Source organism: Carica papaya, chromosome 2 (genome assembly GCF_054855325.1).
Source record: "Carica papaya isolate Zhongbai chromosome 2, ASM5485532v1, whole genome shotgun sequence".
Taxonomy (NCBI): Eukaryota; Viridiplantae; Streptophyta; class Magnoliopsida; order Brassicales; family Caricaceae; genus Carica; species Carica papaya.
Window position 1 is genome coordinate 32,926,577 of NC_142310.1, and position 19,872 is coordinate 32,946,448.

Sequence of the window (19,872 nt, forward strand, 5' to 3'; positions counted from 1 at the left end):
ACCCCTAAAACCCAAAATTTTACATTTTTTTTCCAAAATTATTTTCAATTAAATTCTCTATCAATTTTATTTTATTTTTTTACTCTAAATTAAAATAAAAATAAAAATAAATTGAAAAATTATTTTATTACATTTAGGATAAAATTTTAAATTACAAAAAAAAAAAATTCGAGTGTTACAACTTTTTTATGAGATATTCGATTTTTATTTAGTGTAAGAATAAATATTTAATATGTTGTATAAAAAAAATTAATATTTATTAAAAGTTTTTTTAAAGCTAAAAATGATAAGGTTAGTAATTTATTAAAATAAAATTTATATATACTTTTGAAAATGCACACGAAAATTTTCAAAAGTTATAATAATGCCTTGTAGAAAAGAGTCGTGAGGAGTATTACAGGGTTCCTAGGACTCCTTCCTCCTGGGACTTGGAAAGGATTCTCAATCTATGGGCCAACTTGGTGGTCTGTTGGATGACCGTATCTGGTGTATTGGCAATTGGTTGAAGGTGAGGTTTTAGCGTGATTTAACCTCTTTGACTGGAGATGGGGAGTCCCACTGTGTAGGCATCTCCTTGACTGGGAACTGGACCAATGGAAACCCTGAATGATGTTGTTTCTCTCTAAGCACAAAGAAGATTGCCTGGTGAAACGGGATGATATTGGCAAGTACGTTGTCAGCTCCTTGAGGGAAGCTGCCTCGTCTAAGGACAATCCCTTTGAAGCAGCATCTGGAAGGCTTCCACTCCCCACCCCCAAAAATAATTCAGGCCTTCTCCTGGTAACTCTTGAAAATCAGATTGCCCATTTTCGAATATCCGCATAAATACAGGTGGAGATTATTGACTCTAATACAGCGAAGCAAAGAGGTTGTCACTGTTGTAGCCTCCTACAATTGCTTTAAGAACTTTCTCGTTAAAATTGACATTGGCTCGTTAGTCGCCATTAGCTGGGTTAACAATAAGTCTTTCCCTAGAGACTGTCAACCATCATGCAAATGTAGTAGACCCTCTTCATTGATACTGACCATGAGTGAAACTCCATGGCAATGCTCTCGTGCGTCAAGTTATTTGTACAAATGCTGCTCTCTTCGCTTGCCTTGTTTTTTGCTTTGGTGTGTGGTGCTGGGGTTTTGCTTTGTCTTTTATTATGCTTTCCGTGTCTACTTTGGGACTGTGCTCTTTCTTTCTTTTTGACTCTTACCTTTCAAATATATATATATACACATATATTTCCGATAAGATTATTTAAAACTAAAAAAAAAAATCTTAATTTTCTCCTCCTTTTTTGTATTTTCTCTTCCAAGACAAAGTCCTCATCTACAACTTTATTGTCTTCTGCAACAATCCAAAGTTGATCATACTTGATTCAAGGTTCTTATTTACGTCATTCTGTAACGAGTTCATTGTGTTGTCAACACGTCTAACCTTTACTTGAGAAGAACTTATATGAGTTCATACCTTACATCCTTTTCACATCCCATAGTAAGTTTATCCTCAGATCTCTTGCAAAATGGTTTATACTGAGAAAATCGAACACATATTTTTCTCGTGTTAGACTTTCTTCAATAATAAATTCTAGCGGAACTAATCAACGTTTGACTGGAAGAAGTAGTTGATCATGTCTCAGATTTCTGCTAGGTTTTGAAGAACTATCTAAAGGATCATTGATAAACATGCATTGTTACATGTGGAAAGATTGCAAAGCCCATAGGATACTCAATCTTGGTGAAGGAAGATGAATGCATGTCAAAGATAGTATTGAGAAATGAGGAAATCTACAATTTTTCAAAATAGTGCATATTTTTTAGAAGCTAAGATGTGTGATTGACGAAATTATTTGTCTTCCCAAATGGATGTGCAAAATTAATCAAATCGTAGAGGAGACATTTGTAGATAGAAACTTGATTTAAAGTGAAAAGATTACAAACCCATCATAGCTTAAATAATTTGCTTACTAGTCTACATTTTTAGGGTTGATTCAGCGGTATTCTTTTTCTAATTTTCACCAATCTAATCTAGTTTAGGAAGCAATTAAATTGTTCAAATTGAATAATTTGCTGCTACAATTTTGGGCCTACAACCATCACAATGCTCGTAGTGAGCCCAAAGTTATTGTTTTTGATAGTATTGAAAGAATAATAAACTTTTTTGTTTTATTGTCTCCTTATTTATCTTATCAATTTCTTTAGCTTTTTTCTCTACATCCAATAATCCAATACTAAGCATATATATCTCATATGATACGTTTTAAAAAGTTTTTAAATGATAATATTGTCACATGTTTAAACAATTATGTACTTACATAAATCTTAAGAGTATATTTTTTAAGTATGATATGTTTATTACTTAGTTATCATCTATACAAAAAATTTATATATTTTAACAGATAACTCAATAATGTATTTGGGAAAAAAAAAAAAAAAGAAAGATTAATAAGTTAATTGTAATAATTGAAGAAATTAAAAAACAAAACAAACTTTTAATAAGGGGTTTTGTCTTACAATTGGAAGCAACAACATGTAGGTGTCTTAAATGCAGAAAAACATAATAAATAAAGAAATAAGGAGTGATGAAATTAAATGGTGCAGATCCAAGAAAAGATATCTCCAATCAATGTGAATGAAGTTATTGGCTGCCCAATATAGCTGTTGTTTTGACCATTCTCCTTCACCTCACATGCCCCATTTATTCAACCCCAACACATGAACTTACTGCTCTCTGACTCACCAACTTTATAATTTATTTTTCTTTTACACCCCAACCCAAGTTTTCTTTTCCTTCTCCTTTTCTCCCCTCAAAATTCTTAATCAAATTCTTCTATATTTCTCCACATAATATATGTATAGACTTGTATAATTAAACCAAACATCTTACAAGTGAAACTTTGATTCTGGAATCAGTATAACTTCACCCAGTACAGAAATTCTGAGAGGAAATGAAGATGATATAACACTTTATTTTTTTGAAGCAATCTGTACATGTTCTTGCTTTACAAAATGCTGGGAATTGAACGGAAACGTTGACCAAAAAATTGAACAAGAAGCAATCAATCTCTCCTTCTCTATATCTGTCTACTCTAAACATCTGATTCACTCGCATTAGATGATGAAAAGATTTTCCTCTCCGATCTGTTCCTACTCAACATCCTCTTCAAAGAACATCCAATCAATGACGATGACAGACCCAGAGCAGAAGAAGAAGAAGAAGATGATGATGATGATGATGATGAACATAAAGAGTCATTAATCTCATTAACACCTTCGTTTTGATTACTCTGATCAGAACTCGGTACATCACTACTCCCTCTCTGCAACTCCTCATCATCAACCTCACCAACTCCACGATCATGGCGATCAATGCTCATCACCACCTCCACTACAAGCTCCCCACTCGGATTTCCATCTGGGTCTACATGATTTTCATTGCCTCCATTCTTGCTCTCACTGACGGTCACAACAGGAGCTCTGCAAATGGGGCAACTCGTATGAGATTTCAACCACATATCAATGCACTCGACATGGAACCCATGTCCACATTTCGGCAGACTCCTCCCAGCATCACCTTCCTCAAAGTTGCTCAAGCAGATGACGCACTCCAACTCCAACCCATTTGAGCTGTAAAAGAAGAGAGGAAGAGACGAAATGGCAGAGGAGTCAAGACCTTTTGATGGAGTGTTGGAGAGGGAGGAGGCGTCGAAGCTGAAAGAATGGAAATGGTGGAATCTAGCGGGAGGTCGGAGAACATGAGAGATGGAGATGGAGTTTTGGCGCCGCCGGCGAGCTTGAGCCAAGAACCATCTGGCATAGATGTGAAGAAGCAAGACAAAGAGGATGACGAGAAGAAGTGAGATGACTGCGGCGAGCATTACATTGCTGTCGTAGGAAGAGATGCTGCTGAGGAGGTGACTCAGTGGACTAGCTTCCTCTTTTGATGACTCAGTAGAAGAACTTAGCATCTTGTTAAAAATGAAGTTGTCTGCTTTGTGGCAGAAAACAGAGTACTCTGAAATATGAAAGGTGGGTTCTTTTAGTTTTTGGTAGATTGTGAGGGGGTTAAGTTGTATATATACGATGTGGGTATTAAAGAAGAAGAAAAACCCAAATGAAATCTTGTATCTTTATATAAACATTGTATTTATATATATGTATGACGATTACGTGAAAATGAAGTCGTTTTGTGGGGATTAAAGAAATGGTTAGGGCGGAGTGGAATGGGGCAGTTGCGTGTGTTGGGGATGAAGAGGAGAGTGTTTGTATGTATAATATAATATACTATATATATAATATGACAATCTATAAAATTTATAAACATAAGTGGAATAGAAGTCAAAAGAGAATCCCTCAATCCAAGGAGTAAACAGGAACTTATAAATGCAAAGAGGTTGAAGGGGGAGAAGGAGGTTCTGAAAATCTGAAAAGAAGGACTCGTGAAGGCGACGGCAGCTTAGAGAGAGAGAGGATTATGGATTTACTGGAATCATGTGATGATTGTTCGAGAGAAGATCCCAAGACCTTAGAGATATGTTGACATTATTTTTAAAAGCAAATTATTGTTTTCATTTACCTCTAAAATAAAATTTTATAATTTGTTTTGTAGTAGATTATTATTTAAATTTAATTTGTCTATACAAGATAATTTAAAATTTGAAGATACCATGACCAAAATTATTTATGAAGTCATTAAATTAATAACATTATTTCACTATTTAAGTATAATTTTACATAACAAATAATATAGTTTATTTTAAAATAAACCATGTCCTTCGACTGACACTACATATGTATATATATATATATATATATATATTTTTTTTTCCATTATAATTTGAGGAAACAATAACCAGTAGAGTAATGTTCTTTTTTAGCATTAATGGGGAAAGTAGGGACTGCAATGCAAAATATGATGGGTCAATTTATGTGGTCAGTCAAGTCCCTGAGGGGGCCCATTACGTCTGTCCTTCCTTTTTTTCTGGTGCATATTTTGGGCAAGTATTTAAAGTTTAGTGGAACCTGTTACCTATGCTCGTGACTGCCGGTCAACCTAACAACACCCTATACTAAAATATTTCTATATTAGTTTTTGTGTATTAAAATCAAGTACTTTAAACTTTGCAACTCCAAAATTCATAATTATATATAAATATTTTTTTTATTTATAAAGTTTTAAGCTTGATGCACGAGCCAATCATGTATTATAACACATAAAGAAGAAAGAAGCCCAGCGTCATCACTTTTTGGTCTTGTTATTAGTTTCAGGTTGGAAGCAAAGCATCACTATAATATATTTTTATTTACAGAAGATACAATATGACTACTCTCAAGGCAATCAAATGTATACATATTGATCAAAAGGAGTAGGGATTCCTATGCCAAAAGCACCGTGCATTTTATACAATTAAAGAGAGTGAAAGCCTTGTGTATTGATGATTTTTTATTTGAGTCTCGGTTCAGCTAAGGCTACCCATTTGGTTAAATCGTAATTCAAAGAATGAAAATATTACATCGGTGGTTTGACTGTACCAAATCATCATTCTTTAGAAAAAAAGAAAGTCTCTCTTACCGGATATTCATTCAGTCCATGAGCTTGTATCTTTTCTCTTGGACTCCTGAAACCCCCATCTGTATCTCAATTATTGTGTGAAGTGGCACCTGAAGAATTGCAAAGCTAATGTTAGAATATAAAACTTGGTTTTGTACCTACAAACATTTTTTCTTTTTCACTTCCTAAATTCATGTGTTTACTCATGAAAGTTTCATATGTTTTGACATTTAAATTTTTGGAGTCAGTCAAAAGCATGTATGGGGTGTTCGTGGCAAAGGTACAGGAAAAATTTGTATTTAGAAAATACTGACCACTACGATTTAAAATTTTTAAACCATTATCCTCAATTTCACTATCACCTTTTCATTATTAACCAACTTTAGCACTTCTATGTATAAAATAGATATAGAAAACTAAAAAGTAATTTAATGTAACAAATGGAGCCTAGATTTCAAAAGAAGTGATTCAATGCAAATTGCAATGGAAAAGGAAATTTATATCAGTTTCTTCAAGACCAATAACAAGATTTGCATACCTAATAAGGCATTGACATCCATTATTCTATCAATACAACCTACCATATTTTGCCAAAAATGAACCCTGTGTGGCAGATTTATTATGTAATTCACGAACCATAGGAAAATATGCAACAAACAGTAGAAAAATGTGCAGTAAATGATGTCAAGATCTAGTTATCCCATTAATTACCTCAATGTGCGGTATTTCTTTGAGGGGCCTATCAGCAAAATAAGCATAAAGTGCTCGCAATACTGCCTGCAAAAACAGAAAAATAAGAAAAATTAAAGGAAATAGTAATCATAGCAATCAGAAACCATAAAGACAACAAAAATGCATCTGAATCACTGCATTAGAGCAAATATAACCTGGTGAGATATCACTACAACCGGTGCTCTTTGCCTCTCAAGCTCAATGATTACCGGCTCAAGCCTGCATTTGCGTAGAAAAATAATTGCACTCAAATAAGCTGGAAGATAAATTTTCTTGCAAATCCTGAGAGTAGATAGCTTATGATTAACTATAATGACAGACTAACCTTTGGATGACATCCAGGTAAGATTCTCCCCGAGGATACCGATACCTTAGTTTGTCCTTCTTACGAGACCTACAATTAGGGCAGGAAATTCATGAGTATAAAGATAGGAGTGGTGTTTAAGTTTGTACATTTGTCTTAACCAAATACAAAGCTCTTAACCCTCTTCCCTCATAAGTATTGATTCAAAGGTCATGAAGGCCAGAGAGATATGAAAGTCAATCCTCGTAATATATATATTTTTCTTTTTTTTTTTTAACTTTGCTGGGGGGAGGGGTCAGGCAAGAGGGTGGGGACTGAAATAGCTGAACTAGATAATCAATTGTCTCAAAAACATAAGTTGATAAGAACTAACTTGATTATTTATGCTTTAAAATGCCCCAATCCCCTCCCAGCAAGCCTATTCTGTCAAAGATTATGGGCAAACTACAGACCTAAAGTATCTTGTGGGCAAATTCTGCAGTCACAAACTCAGATGCCATTTGAATAATTAAGCTGGATAACTAATTGTCTAAAAAACTTTAAGTTAATACTAACAAAAGAAAAGACTTTATTATTTACATACTTCAAGAGGGACCAAAAGGGAAAAAGAACTTACTCGTACTCATCAGGCATGTTTTTTTTAATTTCTTCATATGTCATTCCATCACAAACTCCAGCATTTATTTCATCAAGCGCACGCCATTGTATCTACCATAAATAAAAAAGACGTAGTACTTCTATTTTAAAAAGTAATATTTAGGTTAAAAACTTTGACCAAAAACAATAAATGGATGAAATGCAGAAGGAAGAAAACAAAAGAAAATTCACAGATATTTGACTAACCTTGGGAAATCCAACAATTGGACCTGCCGTCAGAATTGTTCTTTGCAGTGTGCTAGTCCATATCTAGACCATCAAAGCCATAAGTTTAGTACTTCACAACTATTAAGTTCACTGATTCTCCAATGATATCTAGCTCAAGAAGATTCAGACAATAAATCTGACTATCCAGATTCATATGCTTAAGTTTATACACCAATTCTTGGAAGGAAGTTATTATTTTTCTTCTAGTAATACCTCAATCAAATTTGATACAGTACAATCAACATGCAATGTAATAGCTGGAAACACTGGATTTTATGTTCTTTTAATGTTGAAGCCAATGCTAGAAACTGGATGCTTTCACTAGCTCAAACATTCAAGTTCATTCAAAAAGGAAGAAATTTGACCTCATCAGTGATACCATTTGGTTTTACAATGCCAAGAGCTTCTTTATAAGACTACAATGATTAGCAGAATTGCTTATACTTGAGCTCATCAGCTATAATCATTTATTTCTTTTACAAAGAGTCAACGGTATCAACACAGTTGTTTTCAAAACCAAAAGATTGCCTGTTACCCCCTCTTAAGTAGAGAACGATCATAGTCATCAATATCTAGGCTATATGCAGGCTCTCCTACGAGTACAAAAGATTGATGAACAGAGAGTCAGTGGTATGCAGGAGTAGATGAACTTTCTACTACTTTTGGTTCTCCAGAGAAGAAAAAGTAAACAAAATATTCCTTTTTCCCCATAGGACGGGAAGAAAATGAACAGAAACAAGATATGTCATACACATTGGGGAACTTACAGAAGCTGCCCTTTCAGATTTCAGTCGCTTGTCAATAAAGTTAGAAAGTTTCTTCGCATAAATTTCTCCAGCATCACTGTATACAGCAGTAAAAAGTTCTCAGTGACCCAAATTGACAGTAAAGTACGGAGTCTTACTCAACCAAATCTCTTATCATCAAGTATTTGATCAGATAACAAAAAAGATAAGACAGAACGAGCATCACTAGGCTGTTCTCGTGTTGACTCTTGGATGTAATCAATCCATTATATAGACTCTTCACAACAGACCTCAGTACACTGTCCCCACCAATCCTGCCTCTAACATTATCCCGACTCTCTCCATGCCGGGTAAGTAATATTGGGCGTGGCGTGAGATGTGTATTCACCTGCAAAAAATTTCAGAATGAAATGGATGATATAATGCACAAGGACTTAAATGTCATACAGGGAAGGATTATTCCTATATTGACCCGATACCTAAATCATGCTTTGGCTCGTATATGACCATTTTGTTAGTTTTATTTCTCACAAGCTATGACACACAGGAACACTCTTCTGGCAAGTGTTAGCCAGTAATAATCTTTACAAGACCATTAAGATTATAATATCATCTTCTCTTTGGTTCTTCAGACATCAGTTCCATTGCCACGCATGTATTTTTTATATCTATTTGGAATTAGAGATTTTGAACCCTATAAAGGGTTCCCTCTGCTCATATCCATCATTCCAGATTACTCTCTGCTCTAGAATATATGAGCAAAAGATAGTTATGATACCAAGTTTTCATTAACTACTTATGATATCATGATATAAATGAACTTGATACATAATGGGAGATGAGCATATAAATGAACTTGATAATTAATGGAAGATGAGCATACATAGATAGTAATGATCTTGATAGCTAAAACTGGACAAAGTCTCATTAGCAACTTACCAAGAAAAACACAATTCGTCCAGGAAGATAGCCACTTATGTTGTTAACCTGAAACATATCAAATATCCAGGTGAACACAGTCAAATTTGAAACTGAACCCAATTGCATAGAGTAGAATGTCAAAGAAATTCATGAACACCCAACATACTGACCTCAAAGAGAGGAACACAAAAACAAGTAGAAGTTTTAAACTTGGAAGGAAACTTCAATTATTAACAATACCAAAGTTCTTCGCTTTCTTTTCACTTAAAGTAAGAAATATTCAAGTTCTTTTTTTATTTGTTATTTTATTTTATTACATTTACTTTTCCATTTTTCAAGAGGCGGGAATGGTTCATAGACACATCTGTCACTTCCTCATATCTATTTTTGCTCCCGGTATTACATTAAGGAGTAAAAGACTCCTTAAAAGAAGCTTAATTGAAATAGTGTGGCTCTGATTTAAACACAAAAATTGATCAACCCAGCTCCACATAAAAGATAGTTTTACTTTATAAAGAACAATTAAATATCAGAGGCATAATGAACCAATAATACACATTCAGTTTCTCAAGTAATTAGAAAACAGATTCCTAAACAGGACAACTCACATTACCGAGCATCAGTAACCACCTAAATAATCCTTAAGCACGCAGTACTCAAGTAAATTATATATTTCTTAAGGTATATCAAGGTCATTAGACATACCTGTATTTGCCCCCCATGCCCGCTCACCATATCAATCATTTTGATGTAAGATCCTTCTTCCACCGGCTCATAAACCTGGTGAACATATTTATATACCATCAAATCATACTAAACTTCTATAATGTGAAAGCTTTGCCAATGATAATTATAAAAGGTGAAAATTTATGTACCTTTTCATAGTTGACTAATCGGTTTCTAAAATCTCTTAATCCAGCTTCAAAATCTGGTCTGCAGAGAGACAAAAACTAATGAGAAGGCAGCAGTAAATTCTGATGAGAAAATACTTTCTTAAGAGCAGGCATACTCTTCTGCATAGTCAGGGCTTTGCTGAATTTTTAGACGTATGTTTCTTTCAATAATGCGCTCATCATTGCAGATCGTTTCCAAAAAAATTATCTACAGATAAAAGCGGAGAATGCATCAGAAAAGTCAAAGTGACAAAGCTCCTTGATATTAGTCAAATTATGATCATCTCCTTCCATGGAAACTTGTTTCAAAAGTAAGCCTTCTAGAGAAACAGACACAGAGAGAGGAGCAGGCGTGCATCAATAAAAAGGAAGGAACTTTCAATGGACAATATTATATGACAATACGATAACTTCATCAGATTTACTTGGATACCAGACATGTATTAGCATTTAATCTTAACCCCTGTAAAACCTGTAATGTCTATATAGTATGCCCGCAATGTGCTTATAAAAACTCCTTCCCATCAAAAGATACATAGGTAAAACAGAAACTACGTAGTTTTCTTTTACATGTTAAAAATGTGCAAACACATGCTTCAGCTAATAACCATATTAAGCCACTAGGAAATTTGTAGCTGTCCTCTTGGTCTACACTCAGGGTACCTTGCATTTTCCTTCAGCCATTTTCATTAGCATATTCCTTCTTTTCCTGCTACTATTAGTAGCATCAAATATTCCAACCTACATTCATATCAGGATGAGTGAAAACAGAAAATATAGGCAGAAGCCAAGAGAGTATAGAATATTCACTAAAAGACAACTTACCTGGCCACCTTCTTGCATCCAAGCTATCATATCATCCATTGCCAAGGCTGCTACCTAGTAGCATGTGATATATTAAGACTATGTGCAAAAAAGAAGGTTAATATGGTGTTATTATTCACCAATCACCCGAGAAAACACAAATTCAGTAGCAATAGCAACTTCGTAATGGTAGTTTCATTGAAGCTATGAGAAATAAAATACTGTTTCTATTACTATTACCATGCAATTTTTTATATTTGAAGTTTTTTGTCTAAAAATAATGAAGTGCAAGGACCGCTAAGTGACCATCTCTAACAGTGTATAAGCTCCATTCTCCTCTGCGATGGCTTCTCTTTTGTTGCCATTATGCTTCTTGCTCCTTTTCATGATCTAAATTTATTTTTTTAACAAATTTTCATGATAGGTTTGAATTATAAATAAATCTTAAGAATTCAATAAACCTAGGACCTTCACAGGTTTATACCAATATCTAATCCTTCCATATGTTTCTCAGATTAGGCTGATGGATAAGATTTTAAAACTTATCATGACCTTCCAGTCTCAGATTAGCGACCAATTAACTATCTCAACAGAAACACAGACTCCTAAAAAATGGCAACCTAAAAAGCAATGATTCTTTGGAGAGTATTCACCTCATTACGTGCCTCCATGCCTTCAGGATTGTCAGCTCGGAAAAAATCAGCAGACTGCACCAGAAAATGTAGTTATCTTTCATCCAATAATTATGAAGCACTTTGCAATATGATTTTGATTTTGAGTAAATACTAGGAGGACTAATTACCGAGTCAATCAGGTGAAAATGTATGCCAAACACAGCTTCCATAGATCATTTTATGACATCAAAATCATTCATTTGCTGAGATTCTCCTTTTCTTTTCAAATTAGAATTATGAAAGTACATGCATGTCTAATAACCGCAAACATGAATATTAAAAATTTCTAATGCTCATCTTTCATCTACGACACTGCATAAGCATATATGCTACATCTTACTCAAGCCTCTAATTCAATTCATTTAGCCTTTTTCAAGTTTTGAATCCTCAATCTTTAAGGAAACTAAATAAAAGTATGGTGGACCTACTAAGCAACACATTTAAGATCTGATAAACCATGGACATCTGGAACTTCCATATCTACAAAATCGTAGAAAATTGCATCTGTAACCGTTTGTTTAAAATGACTGTTTCGATTATAAATCATTTGGTTTAAGACAAAAACAAAACCAGCTCCCTTGACTTCAGTACACCATCATAATGCCATCATAACACCAGGAAGCAAATTCCTAATCCTTAACAATTTCCAGAACCCTCCTCTTTCCTTATGCAAGCATTTGCAGAATCAGTTTCCTAGATTAGGCATAGGATCAGAATAATTCCATTGAGCTCTTTCCACACACACCTCGCAATAGCTATAAACTGGATGCTTAATGGATAATTTCAATAGCAATTATTACTTTATCAGAAAAACTTTACAGAAGATTGTCAAAGCAAAACCATTTCTAACAAATCTGCACAGAATCTATAAATTTGATCTTCATAAATTCATACTTACCTGATTAGTTCCGTGCTTAAGGCGTCGATACTGTTATAAGAGAAAAAAAAGACCAGTAATTTTCAACTATATCTCTTCCCCAAAAATACACAAAGGACCATAAATAATTATGCTGAGAATTTAAAATAACCTTTCCGACATTGAAGTGCTTGGTGCCGTGCCCTAACCAGCGTAGGTATCTTGTTAGCTTTGCTGCAGTAAAAGTCTTTCCTCGAGCTGGCAAACCAACCTGATATACAAACAATTTATTAGAATTGACTAATAAAGATACAAAATGTGTTGAATCTAAGCAACAAGCCATAGTATCCAACTTTAAGCCTTATGCATACAGGGCAAATATTTGAAATCCATTGTCAACTACTCAACAACTAAACTACGGTATGATTTTTGGGTTAATCAGCAATTTGGTGTTGTTAATTTATTACCAGAACAATTGCTAAATGCCTATCCTCCTTCGGTCCAAGCATCTGATCAGCTACAGCCGCAGCTGCAACAGCTCCTGCAGCTGCTGGCATTGTATTCTAGGAAAAGGAGAACACATCAAAACCACCAGAAGAGATTATAAATCATCAAGATTTTTGTTTTACTATTTTATGCAAACCTTAGTTTCTTCATCCAATTTGAGATCAGCAGAAAAAGTACTTGAACTTCCTGATTTAACCAGCCTGGGAGATCCAACACCCCTATCCACAAATAGTCCCCTGTGACCATCTTGCTTTTGCAAAGGTGAAAAAGTTCCCACTGACTTCAACTCAACTGTCCCTGAACCTGGATAAACCTTTGAAGGATCAGGGACGATGACCTCCATCTCCTATGGAAAATGGAAACGATGCATTAGATTTTGAAGGATTATGACTTCTAAATTTGGAATATATATATATATATATATATATATATATATATGTCATGAGGAATAATGATAATCAGCTCCCAATGAAACAGGGTTCTTTTTATCCAAATACAAATATCGTCTAAGTCAAAATTTTGGATTAATCACTAGATCAAAAAAGAGCTGATCAAACTAAGCCCAGAAAACTTTGCAATTTACAAATGTAAGAAGTTCCTGCATCAATATGCCACAATGGGACAGTATCTATAGAACTTTTTAAAATTTGTAACACAATCAGACACACAAATCTGCAATATGGGTTATTAAGATAACCTTTATAGTTGGAGGACGATCAGCAGTAATACCACTGTCTTTGGAGGTATTTAGTATAGGGCCTGATCCATCATTGTTTGAGAAAACCCCAGCACGGGTTAATGACCGTGGATTCTCTGTCAAATTAGCTGCATAAACCAGACCTGAGTTTGCAGAAGTTGCAGGAGCAGGGATAACATAGTGTTCAAGGTCAAGCTCCAAACTAGTTGAAGAGCCATTCTGCACATACAAATCAAATATTTTAGGGAGTTCATCCTAACAATCAATTTAAAACAGTTGACCTACTATTCAGTCAACAACTATTTCCAACTAAGGCAATAAAATATGAAAATTATTAGAGGTGATTGTATTCTGTTAAGACTGCCTTAAAATAAATCTGAAGGACTAAAGAGTTTAGGAATCAACCACATAACAGCAACTAAATAAACCAACCATACCTCGGCACCAGATGCAGGCACAGAATTTATACTAACATCAGGAATTCCACGAACAGTTGAAGGCTGGAAGTTCTCTTGATAGGCTCTCCAACTAGCAGCAAGGTCAAATGGGGAAACCCTATCTGCTTTTATGAATACTCGATATTCAAGAACCTCGTCACCTTCCAGCTTAAAGAGTGCCACCCTTGCATCCCCTTGCAAGGTACCCCCAGTAAATTGTCGGTTTGGACCTTCCTCAACAATACATGGTATATTGCCGTACTTTGGCTTCAAAAGAAACTTGAAATCCAAAGTCTCTACATTTAACACAAAATATATCCATACATCATACAATAAAAACTTCAAAAAGATAAAAGATGCCTAATAAATGTTCAAAAGAATCAGACTGTCTACAGTTTGAGACTCCACAAAATAACAACCGTACTTGAAGTAAGACCCAGTACATATACTTTCTTATTCAGTGATTTTCTAGCCCAAGTGTGGGACACAGTGAAAAAGACAACAAAAACAACAACAACAACACCACCATCAACTATCATTTTGAAAGCAAATAGCAACACCTCCAAAATGTTAAACCGTCCAAGCTTCTTAGAAACAAAGCATAAATCCTAATTGGAAAAGGGAAAAATAAGCAAAATAACATATAACAATAGAGACTGCACCGTGATTAGGAGGAACAACAAAGCTTAATTCCCACATTGACGCCGATTCACGTTGCATTGAAAGCTATCGATAGTCACAAAATAGAAAACGAATAAAAATATTAAAAAATATAAAACAAAATAATAAAAACCAACGGCTATCAAAACTAGTGATTAACAGAAATTACAGCTTTAGAAGAATCCCAGGAACCAACAAGAGGGACAGAGCCATAAACGTGAGGAATAAGGTCGCCTTTAACCCTGTAATTCTCCATCTTCAGTGACACATAGAGTTGACCGCCTGCTTGGTCAAGGCTCTCCTCCTCTCTCCCCTCTCCTCCCTGCAAACATCCCTCCGTGTTCTTTGACACACCCGTCCCCATTGAATCAAACTCCCCCGCCTCACAACTTATTCAAAAAAATTTCCTCTTCAGAAGAACAAGTAAATAAATTTTTGTGATTTTGCGAGTCTTTTCATGATAATTTGAAGCAACAGGAACTATAAAGTGAAGACAATTTTTGCTTCATTTCGTTTTAGTTTCTTTTTTTTTTTTTCCCTTTGGACGGGTGGATAAGAAATTGAAAGATGAAGACGAATCTATTTCTTTTTTAATGGCAAAAAAGAGGAGGCATTTGGGTCGGACCGGGTCGGTTTGGTTTGGTGGTATTCGGTCACGGGTTGTGCTTGCGGCCTCGCGCCGTCTCATCTTCTTTCATGGTACTACGGATTGTTCCATCACTCGCTCTAGTACATAATGTTTTCCCACTCGCTGGATATAGCAGACATGTGTATGGCTCAACTTCAAGGGAACAAACTTATATAAAATGACGTTAAAATGCACACGTGTCAATAGAACAAAGCAAGTCCATACGAAGGTAGGCGAGTGGTTGCTGGTCGAGCCTTTGATGTTATCGGCTTAGGTAGTGCGGATCGTCCTGCGGTGCTGAGTCAACGCTGAAGGCCAACTTTACCAACAACTTCCTGACACGTCAGACTTAAGGAAATTTATGTGCAGAGGGCTAGTGATTTTATCTTAAGAAACTAATACCAAAAACTCCTGTTTACAACTAAATGATGTCAGCAGTACTAGTTGTTCATTAATACTTAAATGTTACCATTTAATTGGTTATTATTATCTAATAAAAATCTATCATCATATATTTCATGTGTGTCAATTTTTTATTTTTAAATAATTTTGTTTAATATTATAATATAATTTTATTTAAATTTTTAATAAAAAATCTAATTTAAGTTTTTCAAATATATAAATTGTAACGAACCCGAAAATTTGAAAAGAGATAAATTATAAATTTAATGCGGAATCAAAATAAATAGTTAGAGTTTACATTCCTTACACAATAACTGAAAGTAACACATAGGGTTTATGGGAATAACACTTTTAAAAGAATAACTAATAATTAAGGAAATAAATTAAAAGTAAATAAACTGAACGTCTTACTCGCAATCCTTTTGTACATCGAGCTCAGGATTCTGATACTTTTGATCTGAAATGGTTAATGAAATAATGAGATACACTAGACCAGTAAGAATATTAAACTATTCACCGACACATAAATAAAGATTGGTAGAAATCATAAAAATAACTAATTAAGTTCTTAACTAAGCAAAATCATTTATCACAAATAAATCATTTATCATCTATTTACCATAGCGATATTTACAAAAATAACATATAGAAATAATAACATAACACATATCATAATTTCATATGCAATTGGCTATAACAACAATTTTCTCTTTTATCAGCCTACTAGTATCCATCAGGGTCCATAGGGACGTTCCCATAGTGCGTGAACCATTTCCTTTAACATTTTCAATTAATGAGTTGTCCACATACGCCGTCCGATATGAGCACCAAATTACTAAACCTCAATATTCGTCCAATATGATGGTGAAACGGGTCGTCCCCATACTCTGTTCAGTATGAGCATCAAATTACCAAACCTCGATACCCTATCCGGTATGAGGCAACGTTCATGATAGGGTTCTCTATGTACTCGGTCCGTCCACCATCTCCCAGGATATCTAGTAAGGCTGCCGTTTCATCCATTCACTTAATCAAATAATTTTTTGATTACCTTTAATTTTCAGTTTTTTAATTTAACCATAATCGCATAAAGCACGTAATACATACATTCAAACTATAAGATCAATCAATTAGGTATTATCATGCATTTAAACTATAAAATAAATCAACAAAATCAACAGTGAATAACTTCCGGTTCTATCACCATTAGTAACTTGTAATTAATTATGGATATTTTCTAAATTGTACAAAATATAATTAGACTTCAATTCCATAACAGAGAATAAGGTGAGGGATTCTTACCCAAATTGATCCCCGAAATACTAAACTTATTGACTGCACCTACTAGCGGTCCCCAAGTTTTTTAAAATTTTATTTGGGGATTAAAACACGCTTCAAATACCTAGAAATATCCCAAAAAAATTCAAAATCAGTATTAGGACCCCTTTTTGGCCAATTTCAAAATTCTAGCACGACGGCTCTGCCGTGCTCCAATGATGGCATTGTCGCCACTTCGGATCGGCTGTTTTCGGCTGGTTTTGTATCAATCCCTGCGAGAAAATACGTTAAGAAGCATTGGTTGACCGAAAAAAATTAAAAAACCAAAACTCACTAGCGGCGAGATTCTCTGGTGCGGCAGCTTCGCCGACTCACCTTTGTGGTTGGGTGTTTTGCTTCGGTCAACCTATAGAGAAGGAAACGGTGATTACAATGGTAGAAGAATTATGCAGAACGGAAATCGAGAAGGACCTCATCAGATGTGGATTTTTACAATTTTTTGCAGCGGCGCCATCAGGCTTTGCCCTCAGTTTTCGGTTAATCTGCTGGTTCTTTTGCTTCAATTTGGCCATGAAGGTGTTTAAAATCGAATTTCGAACAAAAATTTTTTTTTACCTCTTTTGGCGATCAGAAGTGGTTCCGGCACGGCGCTAACGGCGGTCGGCTTCCTTCCGGCGACTGGGTCTTCTTCTCCAGTAGAAGGGCTCTGGTGGCTAAAGTTAGGGTTTAGTGTGAAGAGGGTTATTTATATTCGTCCCCTTCTAATCTGGGGTATCCATCACATTTGATCTGGACCGTCCGATTGCGATTAAATAGGGAGTGAATCTGGACCGTTCATCGCGATTTAATCTGTACCGTCCGATTGTGTCTGAGAGAGAACGAATCCAGATTGTTCGTGCGTGCAGGAACGAATCTGGAACGTCCAATCGCGAGCATACAGATCGCTCGCGTGACTTCCTGCATAATACCGCGTCAGTGTCCCTTGCCATGCGGTGCGCTCTAGTTCGTCGGGGCTGCTGACTGGGCGTCCTACATAGCACAATTTTTTTGAATTATGTTTTGACCCATAGTTTCTGAATTTTCTTTCAAAAATACTTCAGAACCCAAATTTTCACTCATTTTTTCAAAAAATTATTTTCAATTTCATCCTCTATTTAATTTTCTTCATTTTTACATTAATTAATAATTTTTACAAATTAAATATTAAATTTTATACACTAAATAAAAATTCAAAAATTATATTTATACACTACTTTTTAAACATTTTAAAATTAATTAAGGGTATTACAACTCTCCTCCCTTAAAAGAAATTTAGTCTCTCAAATTTGTCTCTTTTTCACTCAATCAAACAGTGGGTATATTGGGCTCCGAAGAATTCTAGCTCCCATGTGGCCTCCCCTAGTGTGTGATTCTGCCAGAGGACCTTAACAAAAGAAATTTTTTTGTTGTGGAGTACTCTGCTCTTTTGGTCCACAATGTCGACCGATACTTCTTCGAATGACAGATTCTCCTGGAATGAAAGAGGCTCGTGGGCCAAGACGTGAGAGAGGTCCGGGTTGTACTTACATAGCATGGACACATGAAACACATTATGGATCCTGAAAAGTTCTAGAGGCAGTGCCAGTCTGTAGGTGGCAGTGCAAATTCTATCTAAGATTTCAAATGGCCTAATAATCCGGGAGATTTAGCTTCCCCCTCTTGCCAAACCTACGGATTCCCTTAAATGACCTTAAGGAATACCCGATCACCTTTCTCAAATTTTAAATCTCTCATTCGGGTGTCCGCATGACTTTTCTGTCTGCTCTGAGTCGTCTGAATATTTTTTCTGATCTTAACTATTTTGGCTATAGTCTCCTTTACGAGATTGAGGCCGAACAGTTTCCTATCACCCACTTCTTCCCAACATATCAGTGATCTGCATGGGTGATCATACAATGCCTCGTACGAAGTCATGTCAATACTTACTTGATAGCTATTGTTGTAGGCAAATTCTATCAGGGATAGATGGTCAACCCAATGGCCCCTGAAGTCAAGAACACAAGCTCTAAACATATCATCAAGTGTGCGGATCGTCCTTTCTGACTATCCATCAATCTGAGGGTGGAACGCAGTACTAAGGGATAGTTTCGTTCCTATGGCTTACTGAAAGCTAGACCAAAACTGAGAAGTGAACTTGGAGTCTTTGTCGGACACTACAGTCAATGACACTCCATGTAATCTGACTATCTCCTGGATATATATTCTTGCTAACTTGTCCAAGAGGTCGGTTATCCTGATGGCCAAGAAATAGGAAAACTTAATAAGCCGGTTAATAACTATCCAGATGGTATCATGTCCTAAGCGTGCCCTAGACAATCCTGTCATGAAATCTATTGTGATATGTTCCCACTTCCACTCCGGAATAGGTAATGGTTGAAGTAGCTCGTTTAGGCGTTGATGCTCTACCTTGACCTGCTGACATACCAAACACTTAGAAATAAAGTCAACCACATCTCTTTTCATCATATTCTACCAAAATCGGAGTTGCATACTTTGATATATCTTGGTGCTTCTGGGATGCATGACAAACTTTGAGCTATGAGCCTATATCATTATGTCTATTTCCAACTCACTGTCACCTAGAACATACACCTTGTCTTGAAATCTAAGAAACCCATTGACAGAGACTTAAAATTCTGAAATAACTCCCTATTCTGCATCTTTCTTGAGGGCTGCTAAGGTGGAATCGATGGACTGAGCTTCTTTTATTCTTTGGATCAACTCAGGTTGAACAATCAGGTGAGCCAAACATGTGACTCTCTTCAGATCCTGAAGTCGTACCTGTTGTGTGGCCCCTATTATCCTACATTCTAAAACCATTGAGTGAGCTAATATACTTGTATTTTGTTTATTAAGTGCATTGGCTACCACGTTGCACTTACTCGAGTGAT

At 35.4% G+C, this 19,872-nt stretch overlaps 2 protein-coding genes across 3 annotated transcripts; both read right to left on the reverse strand.

The window, feature by feature from the left end:
* Positions 1 to 2,496: 2,496 nt before the first annotated feature.
* ATL63 (TOXICOS EN LEVADURA 63) lies at positions 2,497 to 4,517 on the reverse strand. The gene has a single exon (XM_022054291.2). It carries the CDS (start codon positions 3,954 to 3,956, stop codon positions 3,078 to 3,080), a length of 879 nt encoding a protein of 292 aa, XP_021909983.2. The 5' UTR covers positions 3,957 to 4,517; the 3' UTR covers positions 2,497 to 3,077.
* Positions 4,518 to 5,271: 754 nt separating this feature from the next.
* F2KP (fructose-2,6-bisphosphatase) lies at positions 5,272 to 15,195 on the reverse strand. 2 transcript variants are annotated; one of them, XM_022054027.2, is made up of 23 exons: positions 14,804 to 15,194; positions 14,637 to 14,700; positions 13,975 to 14,270; positions 13,538 to 13,756; positions 12,977 to 13,186; positions 12,801 to 12,896; positions 12,506 to 12,604; positions 12,376 to 12,405; positions 11,457 to 11,510; positions 10,825 to 10,878; positions 10,663 to 10,740; positions 10,116 to 10,207; positions 9,982 to 10,039; positions 9,812 to 9,886; positions 9,125 to 9,172; positions 8,476 to 8,573; positions 8,207 to 8,282; positions 7,419 to 7,481; positions 7,192 to 7,283; positions 6,597 to 6,665; positions 6,427 to 6,490; positions 6,251 to 6,316; positions 5,272 to 5,649 (listed from the first exon to the last, which is right to left on the reverse strand). In XM_022054027.2, the coding sequence occupies exons 1-23, from the start codon at positions 14,996 to 14,998 to the stop codon at positions 5,572 to 5,574; spliced, it is 2,274 nt and encodes a 757-aa protein (XP_021909719.2). In that variant the 5' UTR covers positions 14,999 to 15,194; the 3' UTR covers positions 5,272 to 5,571. The 2 variants fall into 2 exon arrangements, 1 of the variants encoding a protein (XP_021909719.2); XR_015817273.1 differs by lacking the exons at positions 5,272 to 5,649; positions 6,251 to 6,316; positions 6,427 to 6,490; positions 6,597 to 6,665; positions 7,192 to 7,283 and having other exon boundaries at positions 8,412 to 8,573; positions 14,804 to 15,195.
* Positions 15,196 to 19,872: the final 4,677 nt, after the last annotated feature.

Excerpts from the sequence above, each read along its gene's own strand:
- ATL63 (XM_022054291.2), bottom strand. The coding sequence starts at position 3,956 with ATGCTAAGTTCTTCTACTGAGTCATCAAAAGAGGAAGCTAGTCCACTG.
- F2KP (XM_022054027.2), bottom strand. The coding sequence starts at position 14,998 with ATGGGGACGGGTGTGTCAAAGAACACGGAGGGATGTTTGCAGGGAGGA. Across the intron at positions 14,701-14,803 it reads CCTGGGATTCTTCTAAAGCT|CTTTCAATGCAACGTGAATC; the intron begins GTAATTTCTGTT and ends GACTATCGATAG. Across the intron at positions 7,284-7,418 it reads CAATTGTTGGATTTCCCAAG|ATACAATGGCGTGCGCTTGA; the intron begins GTTAGTCAAATA and ends TATTTATGGTAG.